General features: G+C 46.2%; 1 protein-coding gene across 1 annotated transcript; it reads left to right on the top strand.

The window, feature by feature from the left end:
* Positions 1-1,934: 1,934 nt before the first annotated feature.
* On the top strand, positions 1,935-5,192 carry LOC138675283 (E3 ubiquitin-protein ligase TRIM39-like). The gene has a single exon (XM_069763374.1). It carries the CDS (start codon positions 1,944-1,946, stop codon positions 3,540-3,542), a length of 1,599 nt encoding a protein of 532 aa, XP_069619475.1. The 5' UTR covers positions 1,935-1,943; the 3' UTR covers positions 3,543-5,192.
* Positions 5,193-16,306: the final 11,114 nt, after the last annotated feature.

The raw sequence follows: 16,306 nt of genomic DNA, 5'->3' as shown, positions 1-16,306 counted from the left end.
TTTGTGAAGCACCTGGGGGTTCAAAGTGCTCACTATGCATCTAGATAAGTTCCTTGGGGTGTCTAGTTTCCAAAATGGGGTCACTTGTGGGGGAGCTCCAATTTTTAGGCACACGGGGGCTCTCCAAACGTGACATGGTGTCCGCTAAAGAGTGGAGCCAATTTTTGATTCAAAAAGTCAAATGGCGCTCCTTCCCTTCCAAGCCCTGCCGTGCGCCCAAACAGTGGTTTACCCCCACATATGAGGTATCAGCGTACTCAGGACAAATTGGACAACAACTTTCGTGGTTCAGTTTCTCCTTTTACCATTGGGAAAATAAAAAAATTGTTGCTAAAAGATAATTTTTGTGACTAAAAAGTTAAATGTTCATCTTTTCCTTCCATGTTGCTTCTGCTGCTGTGAAGCACCTGAAGGGTTAATAAACTTCTTGAATGTGGTTTTGAGTACCTTGAGGGGTGCAGTTTTTAGAATGGTGTCACTTTTGGGTATTTTCAGCCATATAGACCCCTCAAACTGACTTCAAATGTGAGGTGGTCCCTAAAAAAAATGGTTTTGTAAATTTCGTTGTAAAAATGACAAATCGCTGGTCAAATTTTAACCCTTATAACTTCCTAACAAAAAAAAATTTTGTTTCCAAAATTGTGCTGATGTAAAGTAAACATGTGGGAAATGTTATTTATTAACTATTTTGTGTCACATATCTCTCTGGTTTAACAGAATAAAAATTCAAAATGTGAAAATTGCGAAATTTTCAAAATTTTCGCCAAATTTCCGTGTTTATCACAAATAAATGCAGAATTTATTGACCTAAATTTACCACTAACATGAAGCCCAATATGTCACGAAAAAAACAATCTCAGAACCACTAGGATCCGTTGAAGCGTTCCTGAGTTATTACCTCATAAAGGGACACTGGTCAGAATTGCAAAAAACGGCAAGGTCTTTAAGGTCAAAATAGGCTGGGTCTTGAAGGGGTTAATACACACCTACAGCTCCCAAATTTTACACACGCATAGTACTAACAGTATTAGTGACTGACATCTATAAATCTAACTGTTCTGCAATGGTTTACTGTATGTAAACCATGTTTCCTATCCTGTTGGCTTCTGCAATGATTTTACAGAAGTCGACAAATGAATTATTGGCTACTCTGCTATCTAGCTATGAAATATAAAGATATATATATATATATATATATATATATACACACACACACACACGTAGAATAGGTGTGTATATATATATATATATATATATAAATATATATCAGTGACACATATATATTATATATTCTATCTATTCTAACCTATTCTATACTGTACTCGGCAGCTCATTTGCCTGCTTTTATTCTATCTATTACATATATATATATATATATATATACATTTATATATGTTTTGATGAATATTTCGTTTGAAAATGATGTGTATATGCCTTGAAGAATTTCTCTATGTAAATGCTGATGTTAAAATCGCATTGCAGTCTGTAAGAAATCGCACTGCATTCGGATGCTAGGTGTGAAAAATTGGATTGTACTCGCACAAAAACGTATGACACTCGCATGACAATTGCATTGCACTCGTACGACTCTCCTGCATCAAAATTGGACCGATTTTTAAATCGCTAGTGTCTCCAGCCTAAAACAATTTTGGTTAAAATAAAAAATGATAGAATTGCTTCTCTTTCATTTAATGACGCACCATCCCCAACAAAGAATAATTAGTCAATACAGTATACGTGCAGCAAAATTGTATATTTAACGCATACAATCTTCTTACTAAACCAAATCTTCATATCGCTAAATTGATTGGAGAATTAAAAAGTTATTGCTTTACGAAAGAAGAAATGAAGGGTTAAGTCACTGGGTGTAACTACAACTTTGCCCTTTGTTCAGCATTAGACACTTTCACTTTCAGTGTCCTTTCTTCCTTCTTCAGTCAGCCATGGCGTCTGCTGATCTGAGCGAGGAGCTGCTCTGCTCCATCTGTTTATCTACATTTAAGGACCCTGTAACGCTGCGATGTGGACACAACTTCTGCCGGGTCTGTATTCGTCGTGTGCTGGATACACAGGACGGGTCTGGAGTTTATTCCTGTCCTGAATGCAGAAAAAGATTTCGGGTGCGGCCGTCACTGATGAGGAACATAAATCTCCATAATGTCGCAGAACGTTTCCGGATTACTCAGCAAGAACAAGAGGAGATCACCGGGATCTGCTGCTCTTACTGTGTGGACTCTCCGGTACCTGCTGTTAGATCCTGTCTACTCTGTGAGGCTTCTCTGTGTGATAAACACCTGAGATCTCACAGCAAATCACCAGAACACGTCTTATCTGATCCCAGCACTTCTCTGGAGAAAAGGAAATGTTCTGTCCATAAGAAGATCCTGGAATATTACTGCACCGAGGACGCTGCTTGTATCTGTGTGTCCTGCAGTTTGGCCGGAGAACATCGGGGACATCGGGTGGAGATGCTGGATGAGGCCTCAGGGAAGAAGAAGGAGAAACTGAGAAATGTTCTCCAGAAACTGATCACAAAGAGAAAGGAGACTGAGGAAAAAGTCCGGAGTCTGGAGGAGCGGAGGAGAAAAGCTCAAGAAAAAGCAGCTGGAGAAGCCGAGAGAGTCACTGCCCTGTGTACAGACATCAGGAGACGGGTGGACGACCTGGAGAAGAAGGTCCTGAGTGAGATCTCCAGGCAGGAGAAGGAAGAATCACTGTCACTGCCTGCTCTGATCCATCAGCTGGAAATAAAGAAGGACGAGCTGTCCAGGAAGATGAGACACATTGAGGAGCTATGTAACATGACGGATCCACTGACTGTCTTACAGGATCCAGACACCGGTGACTTGTGTGATCCTGAGGAGGAGGGAGGTGGTGAGGACACAGGAGGACATGATAAACAGCTCCATGATGGAGATGACCTGGATGTGGCTGTGATCTCACACACATTACACACATTATGTGAGGTAATATCAGGTATAAGGAGCGGGATCTATGTGGAGGGTCCGGCAGACATATTACTGGATGTAACCACAGCTGGAAATAATCTCCTTATATCAGACGACCTGAAAACTGCAACCTGGAAACGGGAGAAGCAGAAACGTCCAGAAACAGCAGAGAGGTTCCAGTATAATCAGGTGATGAGCAGGAGAGGATTTACCTCAGGACGACATTACTGGGATGTGGAGGGCAGTAGATCAGAGTCCTGGATGGTCGGGATGTGTTATCCCAGTATAGACAGGAGGGGGTGGCAGTCAATGATTGGATATAATAACAAGTCCTGGAGTTTGTGGAGATCTAATAATAATCAGCATTCTGTGACACATGGCAGTGAAGTGATCTATTTACCTGACAAGATCTCCAGTGATAGGTTCAGGATATGTCTGGATTATGAGGCCGGGCAGTTGTCCTTTTATGAGCTGTGTGACCCCATCAGACACTTACACACCTTCACTGCCACCTTCTCCGAGCCCCTTCATGCTGCGTTATGTGTAGGTCTCCCATTAGCTTGTGGTGATGCCTGGATTAGAATTTGCAGCTGATCAATAATAATTGTTGTAAGAAATTTGCCCAGAGAGATCTGTGGACCCCATTATGGACGACCCCCCAGGATCATTACTGATATTAGTTTTACGGGAGGTTCACAAAACCGTATAAGAAATCATTCAGAGTTTCATCCAGAAAAGTGGGCGACCGTATTCTCACTTGTCCTCCGTGTACAATTAGTTTTTTACAGCAGCTATTGACCATTTACAGTTTCCTGTGTTACAGAATTACAATGTATCCGTGCAAATCGGATTCTATACTGTGGTGCTGTATGGCATCACATTTTAGTTTTATTTATTTTTTTTCGCACCTTGAATGGGTGAGTCTCATCCGATTTACACAAGAAACTCTCGCATGTGGTGATTTTCTTCACCTGCCGACATTGTTCCTGGCACCTGCACACAATCTTATATTTCACCCGACCACACTTGGACCAATGCTATTCCATGGCGCAGAGACTCCCACATTCATGTATGTGGGTGTGCTATAAAAAATTCACATCACAGTGTAGCGTCCAATCTTTACGGATACTTTACAAGTCTGTAACAGGAAACTAAATGGTTAATAGCTACTGCTGTAAAAACGAATTGTACACGGATGATAAGTGAGAAAATAATCATTCTACTTTTCTGGATGAAACTGATGATTTTTTTTTTATACTCTCGTGTGAATTTCCCCTTAGGCCACATTCACACGATTAGTATTTGGTCAGTATTTTACCTCAGTATTTGTCACCAAAACCAGGAGTGGGTGATAATACAGAAGTGGTGACGTGTTTCTATTATACTCTTCGTCTGATCGTTCCTCTCCTGGTTTTGGTCACAAATACTGAGGGAAAAAAAACTCACCTGAAAATAAATTGGTTTGTGTCCCCCTTTTTTAGAGATCTGCTTTATTTTTCAGGGCTTGTTTTCTACATGACGAGCTGTAGTTTATAGCTCCCATTTTCAGGTCTATACAATATTTTGATCGCTTTTGATTGACTTTTTTAGGGAATTCTGATGTAAAAAAAAAAAAATTCTGGAGTTTTGATTTCTTTCCTTTTTTGCTTTATAATGTTCACCGTACGGGGGAAATAATTTTAGATTTTCAACACGTTGGACTTTTCTGGACGCGGGAATATGAAATATTTTATGTTTTAAATTGTCATTGTTGGTAACTGGGAAGATACAATATTTTAAATGTTTTTATTTTGTTCATATGTTTTTATAACTTTTGTTTAGTTTATCCTTCTTTTTCAGTGTTGCAGTCGTTTGCTCGCTTGTACTATATACTGTATAATCTCAGGATCGCTGTATACAGTCACTGGCAGTTTCCTATGAGCCTCAGTCACAATCTGGGCCTTACAATAGGACGGAGGGGGCAGAGACGCGGCCTATACATATTACACATAGTGAGGAATTGATGGATAAAGTGTAACAGGAGAATGTATAACTGCTCCTCATACAATAATCTGTGTGACAGCCTTATTACACCTTTCTATCTCGCAGGACAAGGGTTGTCGTTATGTCCCGTGTTGGTCACTTCTGTGATATTTCTGCTTTTCTATCATTTTGGAGATTGTGTTTTTCTTGTAATCCTCACACTGTATTATATCTAATGTAACCGCTCGGTATAATAAACTGTCCTCTCCTCCTGTAATATTACTACTGTCATGTGTCTCCTTGTGATATAGTGGGGGCTGAAGGCGAAGCTGTAGGGGGCTCACGGGCAGCCATCGCACCAGGGCAAGAAGAATAAGAAGAGACGATCCGGACTCATGGAAGAGTCAGCAAATCCCAACCGCCCCAGATCTTGCCTGAAACTTCCCGGAAACTGCAGATTCCTAAAGGTTTTCATTATTCTGGAGGCCGGGAACAGGTCGCGTCTCCTGACTTTACAGTTCTCTCTATTCGGATCATCTCTTATTGTCCATTGCCCACTATGGAGGCCATAGTACAATGATAATGTAATGATATTATAGCAGGTGCTACACCCTCCCCCAATATTATATTGGTGACTAGAGTTGAGCGACTTTTACTTTTTTCGGATCGAGTCGGGTTTCGCGAAACTCGACTTTGTCAAAAGTCGGGTCGGGTGAAATCGGCCGATTATTGCAAAAAGTCAGGGGCCGACTGTAACACGAAACCCAATGCAAGTCAATGGGGAATCAAAGTCGGCAGTGAGTGGAGGACAGAAAAACACCTACAGTGCCCATTTTAATTCCAAAAGCATCATTTCTTATTACTGAAGCTTGTCAATCTTAATTTACTTTATAAGAATAGTTAGGCATTGAAAACTGGGGGTCATTTGGCTAAAGTTGTGGGGGGGTAGGGCTGGCTCAAGATTTTCGTGGGCCCAGGAAACGCGGAATACGTCGCGGCGGTGGAGCAGGGAGAGGTAAGTATTTTTTAACATTGTAAGTGCTGTGATCCAGAGCAAGCAGGGGGGGCCCACTCGTTGGCACTGGCACAGGGCCCCTCATAGTACGGCGGTGTGTTTGACGGCAGGTGGCGCCTCCCAATGGCAGAGACACTTTTGCGTACTATGAGGGGCCCTGTGCCAGTGACTTCGCCAACGAGTATGCCTCCCCCCCCCCCCTGATGAAGGAACTTGCACTTTCATCTGCACCTTCCTCTTTGCCCCCGTGTAAGGTGGTATGGTATGCGGGAAGGGGAACCTAACTTTCAGCAGGGTCAGATTCTGGCTGTGTAGAGTGCAAGGGGAATGTAGTGGTCTGGGTCAATGTACCAGCAGACTCATCTAGCAGTGGCTGGGCAATGGGCAGGATGAGGAGGAAACACAGATATAGGCCCAAATACTAAAGTAGGCTAAATGCAGTTCAAAATTGGTAACAGGACTAAACGGGCAGCATTGCTTTGTTCAATGGAGGACAACTGTAATGAGTGGCAGACACAGTTAGTAGGCCCACATAATAAAGTAGGCTAAATGCAGTTCAAAATTGGTAACAGGACTAAACAGGTGGCATAGCTAGGTACTGGGGTGGGCTCCTCTGCTGAGTAGCAGACAGTGGTAGTTGGCGCAAAGTATTAACTGGTCTAAATGGAGGCCAGGGCCCCTGTATATTTTAACTATCATCTATCATTTCAACAAATTTGTATTGGCAGTGCCATTAAAGGAGTTAACAGCACAGACTACACAGTGGTGGAGCAGGGAGAGGTAAGTTTTGCAAGTGGTAGAGCACTGTTTGAGCTGGGGGGGGGGCACTCTCTCGTGGGCGGCGGTACTGGCACAGGGCCCCTCATATTACAACGGTGTGTCTGACGTTGGGTGTGCACCACCACCGTCAGAGACACTTCATTGTACTATGAGGGACCCTGTGCCAGTGCCGTCGCCCAAGAGACAGCACACCCACCTGTCCAGGCAAACAGCACTCACACGGGTGCCTGCGCCAGGTGGTGACCACGGCCCTGTGGGGGGGAGTCAGCCCATTTAGGGAGGTATAAAAATGGCCTATGGTGGACATTCAGCAGCTGCAAATGGAGGATTTGGAGAAGTCAGTAAGAGGAGACCAAAAGCAATACATTTTTCCGGCAAGCTACGTGTCAGCAGGGGAAGGTGGGGCAAAATAATTTGATCTCCAGCCTTAGGTGCTATTGTGCTTTTGCCACTACCACCAGATGCACCACCACCATCAGTACCAGCTGACAACCACGGCCTCTTCCACCAGACTTCCTCATTTTTTTGAAAATCTAACCAAAATAACAACCGTTATATGGTACTGTAAAACAAGGTAGAAGGTGTATATAAACTTGTTGAGAATTTAAATCTCCCTTTTTTGGGGGGAGACTGAACCAACACTCAGGCCCTGTGTATAAAACAACACAATCTAAGTGGCAGAAAGTAGCTGGCTGATATACGACAAACTAACAGGACTGCAGTAGATCCACTTTGTGAGAATTTGAATCTCACTTTTTTTGGGGGGGAGACTGAACCAAACCTCGGGCCCTGTGTATAAAACAACGCAATGTAAGTGGCAGAAAGTGGCTGGAAGATATATGAAAAAATACAAGGGCTGTAGTACAATTTCAATCTCCCTACAATGATCTCAGGACAAGTATGGCAGCAATAAAAAGGACTGCTGCACACAAAAGTGTGGACAAATAAACAAGAGAACTGTGCAGAAAGGAGCAACAGGATTTTTGCTTTTAAAAAAGCAGTTGGTTTGCACAGCAGCGTGCAAACAGCAATGCAGCTATCAGGGAGCCTTATAAGGCAGCCGAATAAGCTACAGAGCTGATGCACAAAAATATAAACTCCACTGTACCTGCAAAAAAATGGTGGTGTTGGACAGTGGAAATCGCTACAGCACAAGCAGTTTTGGGGGTTAATCTTCCCTCCCTAACTATATCCGTTCTTCTGATGAAGCTGCAGCAACCTCTCCCTATACTCAGATCGGTAGAAGTAAGATGGCGGCCGGCGTGCACGCCCCTTTATAACCCCTGTGACGCCGCAGAAAGCAAGCCAATCACTGCCATGCCCTTCTCTAAGATGGTGGGGACCGAGACCTATGTCATCACGCTGCCCACACTCTGCATCCTCCTTCATTGGCTGAAAAATGGCGCTGAAAGCGTCATATGAAACGCGACTTTTGCGCGCAGATCGCCGACCTCATGGCCGATCCCACACTAGGATCGGGTCGGGTTTCATGAAACCCGACTTTGCCGAAAGTCGGCGATCTTTGAATTTGTCCGATCCGTTTCGCTCAACCCTAATGGTGACCTGTCCTAAGGATGTGTGATCATTATAAAAGTAGTGGACAACTCTTTATACCCAACGTTTCTTTCTATAAATCCCCACATGGTCTCTTCATGGCATTTGGCTCCCACTGACTTCAATGGAAAATAACATGTACAGAACCGCAACGGATTATTTATCAGCAAACTGTTCAGTGGCCATTATAGAGATATTCTCATCTTACACATTATGGCGTTGTCACAGTCAGGGCTGAGGTGGTCACACATGTAATTCTCTCTGGTGACTTCTATGGGACCTCTGTATACAGATTATTACACTTGCCGGGCTCCCATAGAAGTCACTAGAGGTAAATTCACGCTCCTCTCTCCACTGAGACACACGGGGCCGCCATCAGGGTATTACTATGTATTGTATGTGATGGTTTATCAGATAGCAGTCAGCCCAATGTTATACTATGGGGCAGCGCAGATCTGTGATTTTGTTCCACAGACCGAATTGGTCTGTGGAAAAATAGTCTGCAGTACGCTGTGGCTGTGACTGAGTGACTCTCAAATTCTTATCACACACGCCCACTCAAGTTTATGGTTGCATGTGAAACATCAGACTGCACTCAGCTGTCATCTGAGTGCAGTCCATCATCCACGGACTCATACGATGGAGAAGTTAAGTTCTCTGTTTTCTCAATGTGCTCCGATTCTTTCATCCAAGAAAATCAGATCACACTAAGATGACACTCGGAAGAGAGTTTGAGCCGAGTGTCAGCAGCATAATTAAGTAGATTCTCTCCCTTGAGAGAATTATCACCAGGGCCGCCATCAGGGCATTACCCCCTGACTGGTGTATGGGGCCCGCTGAGTAGAAGGGGCCAACATCAGGCCCCCTCTCTTCTGCTTACCGAGCCCCAGTGGCAGGATTCTGCCAGTGCACTAACTGAACCTGCTTCCGAGACGCAGGTTCAGTTAAACTCTATGACATGGTGCAAGATGAAGACACATGGTACAGGATGATGAGGCAGGATGGAGACAGAAGAGGCACGATGGAGACACATGGCACAGGATGGAGACATGGGCAGCAACTTGGGGCAGGATGGAGTCAGATGGAACAGGATGGAGACAGATGGGTTAGTAACATGGGGCAGGATGGAGACACATGGGGCATGATCATGGGGCAGGATGGAGACAGATAGGGAGGGATGGAGACACATGGTGCAGGATGGAGATATGGTGCAGGATGCAGAGACGTGCAGGATCATGGGCAGGATGGATATGATGGTGACAGGTGGTAGGATCATTGGACAGATGAGGCAGGATCATGGGGCAGGATCATGGGACAGATGGAGCAGACTGCCGCGACCCAGAAAAACTCCTCTCCCACAAAGTGACGCCACACATGTCTATTTAAATATAACTTGTTTATTTTATGAAATAACTTATTCATATAACTTCCATCTTTTTCTTTTGGCATAAAATTATGGTCGCAGCTTAAAACCGGCAAAATTTGCCAACCAATCGGGTGTAGGGAGATTGTCTGCCTTCCGGTCTCCCGGTGCAGGTATCATCACCACCAGAATCTCCACCCATTCCGCCACGGAGTAGCCCGTGACTCGAGCTACGACTCCCCCAAAGAATGAAGCGCCTGAACAACCCCTTCCTGAAGACCATCCAGAAAAATATCCAGACCCGCGTCATTAAGATGGGCCCCATCTGGCAGGAGAAAACCCGAATTATCCCCTTCTAATCTGTGGTGCCTCACCACAACACCATTCTTAAACCTGATGAAGCGAGAAATTCGCTGATTTAAAGTGCGTCTAGGTCTTTCCATAGCGCTCAGCTCCCTGGCGCCCCGCCAAACCAACCTAGGAATCAACTCGGACCAAATCAAACGCATCACTGGAAAGAAACCAGGAAATTTGTCCAAATCAGCTCTCATCAGGGTCAACAGTTCAGCAAGAGGAAAAGAAGCCAGGTCGTTCCCTTCTGCATGAATAACCACCACTGTCGGGGAAGATGCGACTCTCGCGATCCGAACGATCTCCGGAAGGACTTGAGACCAGGTAAGACCCCTCGTACCACGCCAGATGACCATACCAGTGAAGCCGAGCGATCGTCCCCCAGGGCACAATTCAGCACGCCGGGCTGCCCAATATATATACGAATGACCCACCAGCCAGATGCTGGGCCGCGCACCATCTGGAAACAAATAAAACTGTTAATAAAGAACTGACGAAATATGATACGGGGAAAAGAAAATCAGTGACCATGTAAAGCGGTATGCCCCTAATGGTATGTTCTTACAAAACTAATTCGGGCCTGATATACCTAGCGAAACAACGAGACTTCAATCTACCCACTCTTTGAATATCTGATTCAAAAAGACCAGCCCTGGAGGCTTCCGTAGCCGCGCCAATCCTAAATGAATGCGTGCCAAATTCCGACGCAGGAAGGCCTAGAAATGATAGCGTACGCCTTAGGACCGCCAAAAACTGACCCGAAAATAAGGAAGAGCCGTTCTCATGTACGAAAAACTGAACCCCAGTGCCCCTGACTTGCATGTAACTGTTGATTAGAGCCAAAGGGCAGGTCGTACCTTTTATGGCAAACAGCGGGAACCAGGTGCCCCTGCCTTCCTGATCGGTCTTTGATCTGCGGACTCTAATCCTCAAACCATTGTCGCAAATCACTATGTCGTCCAGCAGCAGACCACCTGACCTGCAGCGGGACGAAGGGAGAATCTCGCTGACCCGCATGGCCCCGAAAAAAGACAGGCCGAAAGCCGCTGCGATCAACTTTGCCTCGTAAACAGAATCACAAACAGTTCCCAAAACCCTGATTAGGTTAACCAAGAGCGGGAAGGAAATGGGCCTCCTGAGGTCGCTCCGAGTGCTCATCCGACGCCAACCTTTCAGTACTTGACCGATCAAAAAATGCTTAGTGATATCAGCCGAACCGCGCAATTTGAAGTGAAACGCCACGCCCCCTATATGCGATTACGCGCCACCGTACCCGACACCCCGTTAGCCTGCAAACGAGCCAGAAACGCCAACGTGACCTGTACCCTTGCTGAATCTGACGAACCTACCGGTTTATCCGCTGCTACCATACTCCACTCATCCCACGCCTTACCGCATGCTCTCCAGGTAGACGGAGCAATGGATGACCGTATCAATGGAATTAATTCTCCAGGACATCCCAAACCGAAGGAGGGCATACCAGGATTTGCATTTGTTCCTTCTGCAACTGACCATACCGTTCCTGTAAATCAGAATTCGTAACATCAGTTAAGTTGACATTATCATGGTTTCCCACGACCGCCTTTAACCATACATTGAACTCCAGACATCTCAACACGATAAAACTGATCGTCTTTATGACGGGTAGCGAGGAGGATGAAAGGTAATTTATGGCATGCGAGGAACTGTCCGTTTTGAGCCGCAAACGGATGCGCCTGTTGCAAAAACGCTGCCCCCATAGTTCCATAGCCACAGCCAGGGGAAACAACTCGGTCAAAGTCGGATCCCAAGCTCATGCTCTGCTGAACCATGATTCCGGCCGTGCGCCGACGCACTTTTGGTTACCGAAACGAACGCCGAAGCCATCAGGGCCCGCAGATTCAAAAATTAGATTCAGGCTGTCGCTGTCGCAGTCCTCCTCTTGGAAACATGTTCTTCCGTTGTAAGTAAGAAGAAATCGCTGCCATATGATCAGATCACTTCGTAGTTGGGCAGTGATCCTGATCCTATGGTGAGGTTGCGTCACCCCTCGCGTTGCCAGTATCAACCTTCTGGAAAAGATTCTACCCATTGGCATTATTTTGCACGCAAAATTCAAGCAGCCAAGAAGGGATTGCATTTGAACTAGGGACACCTTACCGACCGATAAGCAACCCGCGATTAATTCTAGCAGCTTCGCGATCTTGTCATGAGGTAACCTGAATTCCATGGACACCGAATCGATTTCGATCCCGAGGAAAGTAATCACCGAAACAGGACCGATCGTTTTTTCAGGGGATAGGGGTACACCAAAAAGAGACAATCTCCTTAAATTGAGCCAAGGCCTGTGAACACGGTTCCGAATTTGCCGGACCCACTAGCAAAAAATAATCAAGGTAGTGCGTAATAGATGACAACGCGTGACCTTTCGGGCAACCCATTACAGGAATGTGCTGAACATTTCGAAATAATGGCAGGAAATTGAACATCCCATTGGGAGGCATGTGTCGTAGTAATACCAACCCTCGACCCTGGCACCCAGCAAATGGTAGCAATCCGGATGCACCGGAAGAAGGAAGAAAGCGGATTCAATATCTGATTTGGCCATAAGCGCCCCTGGTCCAGCTGTTCTGACCATCTCTACGGCTCTGTCGAAAGGTATGTACGTCACTGCGGTGTCATTGCTCGGAATGCCGTCATTCACTGACCTGCCTTTTGGGTAGGACAAATGGTGAATAAGGCGGTATTTTCCCTGGTCTTTTTTGGGAACTATGCCCAATGGGGAAACCCGTAAATTATAGAAGGGAGGGGCATCAAAGGGGCCCCGGAAACGACCTGCCAGTATTTTCCTTGTTCAATTTCTCGTACAGAATAACGGGATAGTCCCTTGCAGATTTCAGATTAGGGGCCAACTGGGGTTTGTCCGAAAAAACGAAAGGGATGAAAAACCCGAAGGAAAAACCGAAACGGAGCTCGGCCGCAGCCGGCTTATTGGGGTACCTGCCCAACCACGGTTCCATGTTTTTTACGCTCACCGGTGTCATGTGTGTTATGAAATGGCGATTCAGAACCACAATGGATGTTGAAGTTCAGAGCACATACAGTGACCTGGCAATAACCCAAAAACATAGAACGAGCTCTGAGACGTGGGAACTCTGTTGACCGCAATCCCTGATCCTCACCAACCACACTAAAGGCAGCCGTGGATTGCGCCTAACGCTGCCTATGCAACTCGGCACGGCCTGAGAAACTAGCTAGCCTAAGAAGGAAAAAAAAGCCTACCTTGCCTCAGAGAAATTCCCCAAAGGAAAAGGCAGCCCCCCACATATAATGACGGTGAGTGAGATGAAAAGACAAACGTCGAGATGAAACAGATTTAGCAAAGTGAGGCCCGACTTTCTGAATAGACCGAGGAAAGAAAAGGTAACTTTGCGGTCAACACAAAACCCTACAAACAACCACGCAGAGGGGGCAAAAAGACCCTCCGTACCGAACTAACGGCACGGAGGTACACCCTCTGCGTCCCAGAGCTTCCAGCAAGCAACAAAAACCAATAGAGCACGCTGGACTGAAAAAAACAGCAAACAAAAATAACACAAGCAAAAACTTAGCTTATGCAGAGCAGCAGGCCATAGGAACGATCCAGGAGGAAGCTAGACCCACACTAGAACATTGACTGGAGGCCAGGATCAAAGCACTAGGTGGAGTTAAATAGGAAACGTCTAACGACTTCACCACATCACCTGAGGAAGGAGACTCAGAAGCCGCAGTACCACTTTCCTCCACCAACGGAAGCTCACAGAGAGAACCAGCCAAAGTACCACTTGTGGCCACAGGAGGGAGCTCTGCCACAGAATTCACAACACATGTGGCTCACTCCCGGAGGGTGACTTACCAATGCTCGGTTTTTGCGGGGGTCGGATGCGTTTGGCTGCCGAATGGGCACCCCCACAGACGGAACATTCGTGTTTGTATTTGCATAGACCGTAAAATTTGCAGTGGCCCTCATTGAACAGCCAACATGTGCCGGGTCTTCGAATGGCCGCCGACCCTGCGCTGGCGGCAGTGCCGGCGGATGGACCGGGAAAGGGCTGCAAGGTTTTTTGTGCCATCATCAAACGTAACCAGGAATCGGTAGCCTTCACCCCCCATCCTAAATGGGGGTTGACTGCTAGCCGACGGCAGAAATCCTCGTCGTATTTCCACCATGCAGACCCACCGTGGGACTTGTACGAGCTGTATATGCTGTCCAAATAAATGAACAACTCAGAACGATCCAGGAGGAAGCTAGACCCACACTAGAACATTGACTGGAGGCCAGGATCAAAGCACTAGGTGGAGTTAAATAGGAAACGTCTAACGACTTCACCACATCACCTGAGGAAGGAGACTCAGAAGTCGCAGTACCACTTTCCTCCACCAACGGAAGCTCACAGAGAGAACCAGCCAAAGTACCACTTGTGGCCACAGGAGGGAGCTCTGCCACAGAATTCACAACAGTACCCCCCCTTGAGGAGGGGTCACCGAACCCTCACCAGAGCTCCCAGGACGACCAGGATGAGCCATATGAAAGGCACGAACCAGATCGGGAGCATGGACATCAGAGGCAAAGACCCAGGAATTATCTTCCTGAGCATAACCCTTCTACTTAACCAGATACTGGAGTTTCCGCCTTGAAACACGAGAATCCAAAATCTTCTCCACAATATACTCCAACTCCCCCTCCACCAAAACCGGGGCAGGAGGATCAACAGATGGAACCATAGGTGCCACGTATCTCCGCAACAATGACCTATGGAATACGTTATGTATGGAAAATGAATCTGGAAGGGTCAGACGAAAAGACACAGGATTAAGAACCTCAGAAATCCTATACGGACCAATGAAACGAGGTTTAAACTTAGGAGAGGAAACCTTCATAGGAATATGACGAGAAGATAACCAAACCAAGTCCCCAACCCGAAGTCGGGGACCCACACAGCGTCTGCGATTAGCGAAACGTTGAGCCTTCTCCTGGGACAAGGTCAGATTGTCCACTACATGAGTCCAAATCCGCTGCAACCTGTCCACCACAGTATCCACACCAGGACAGTCCGAAGACTCAACCTGTCATGAAGAAAAACGAGGATGGAACCCAGAGTTGCAGAAAAACGGTGAAACCAAGGTAGCCGAGCTGGCCCGATTATTAAGAGCGAACTCAGCCAAAGGCAAAAAGGACACCCAATCATCCTGATCAGCAGAAACAAAGCATCAGCCGCACAGCCAGCTCTTCCCTCTCCTAGTGTATCCTCACCCACCCCCTGCAGACTGTGAGCCCTCGCGGGCAGGGTCCTCCCTCCTTATGTACTCGTGTGCCTTGTTATCTGCTCATGTTTAATGTATTTGTCTATATTTGCCCCGTATTCACATGTAAAGCGCCATGGAATAAATGGCGCTATAAAAATGTATAATAATAATAATAATAATAATCTCAGATATGTTTCCAAGGTCTGATTGGTTCGTTCGGTCTGGCCATTAGTCTGAGGATGGAAAGCCGAGGAAAAAGACAAGTCAATGCCCATCCTACCACAAAAGGCTCGCCAAAACCTCGAAACAAACTGGGAACCTCTATCAGAAACGATATTCTCTGGAATGCCATGTAAACGAACCACATGCTGGAAAAACAATGGCACCAAATCAGAGGAGGAAGGTAATTTAGACAAGGGTACCAAATGGACCATCTTAGAGAAGCGATCACAGACCACCCAAATGACTGACATCTTTTGAGAGATGGGAAGATCTGAAATAAAATCCATGGAGATATGTGTCCAAGGCCTCTTCGGGACCGGCAAGGGCAAAAGCAACCCACTGGCACGAGAACAGCAGGGCTTAGCCCGAGCACAAATCCCACAGGACTGCACAAAAGCACGCACATCCCGCGACAGAGATGGCCACCAAAAGGATCTAGCCACTAACTCTCTGGTACCAAAGATTCCAGGATGACCAGCCAACACCGAACAATGAACCTCAGAGATAACTTTATTCGTCCACCTATCAGGGACAAACAGTTTCTCCGCTGGGCAACGATCAGGTTTATTAGCCTGAAATTTTTGCAGCACCCGCCGCAAATCAGGGGAGATGGCAGACACAATTACTCCCTCTTTGAGGATCCCCGCCGGCTCAGATACACCCGGAGAGTCGTGCACAAAACTCCTAGACAGGGCATCCGCCTTCACATTTTTAGAGCCCGGAAGGTATGAAATCACAAAGTCAAAACGGGCAAAAAACAACGACCAACGAGCTTGTCTAGGATTCAACCGCTTGGCAGACTCGAGATAAGTCAAGTTCTTGTGATCAGTCAAGACCACCACGCGA

This window comes from Ranitomeya imitator, chromosome 4, assembly GCF_032444005.1.
Source record: "Ranitomeya imitator isolate aRanImi1 chromosome 4, aRanImi1.pri, whole genome shotgun sequence".
Lineage (NCBI taxonomy): Eukaryota > Metazoa > Chordata > Amphibia > Anura > Dendrobatidae > Ranitomeya > Ranitomeya imitator.
Note: the sequence above shows the minus strand (reverse complement) of the source record. Positions and strands in the feature narration are given on the sequence as shown.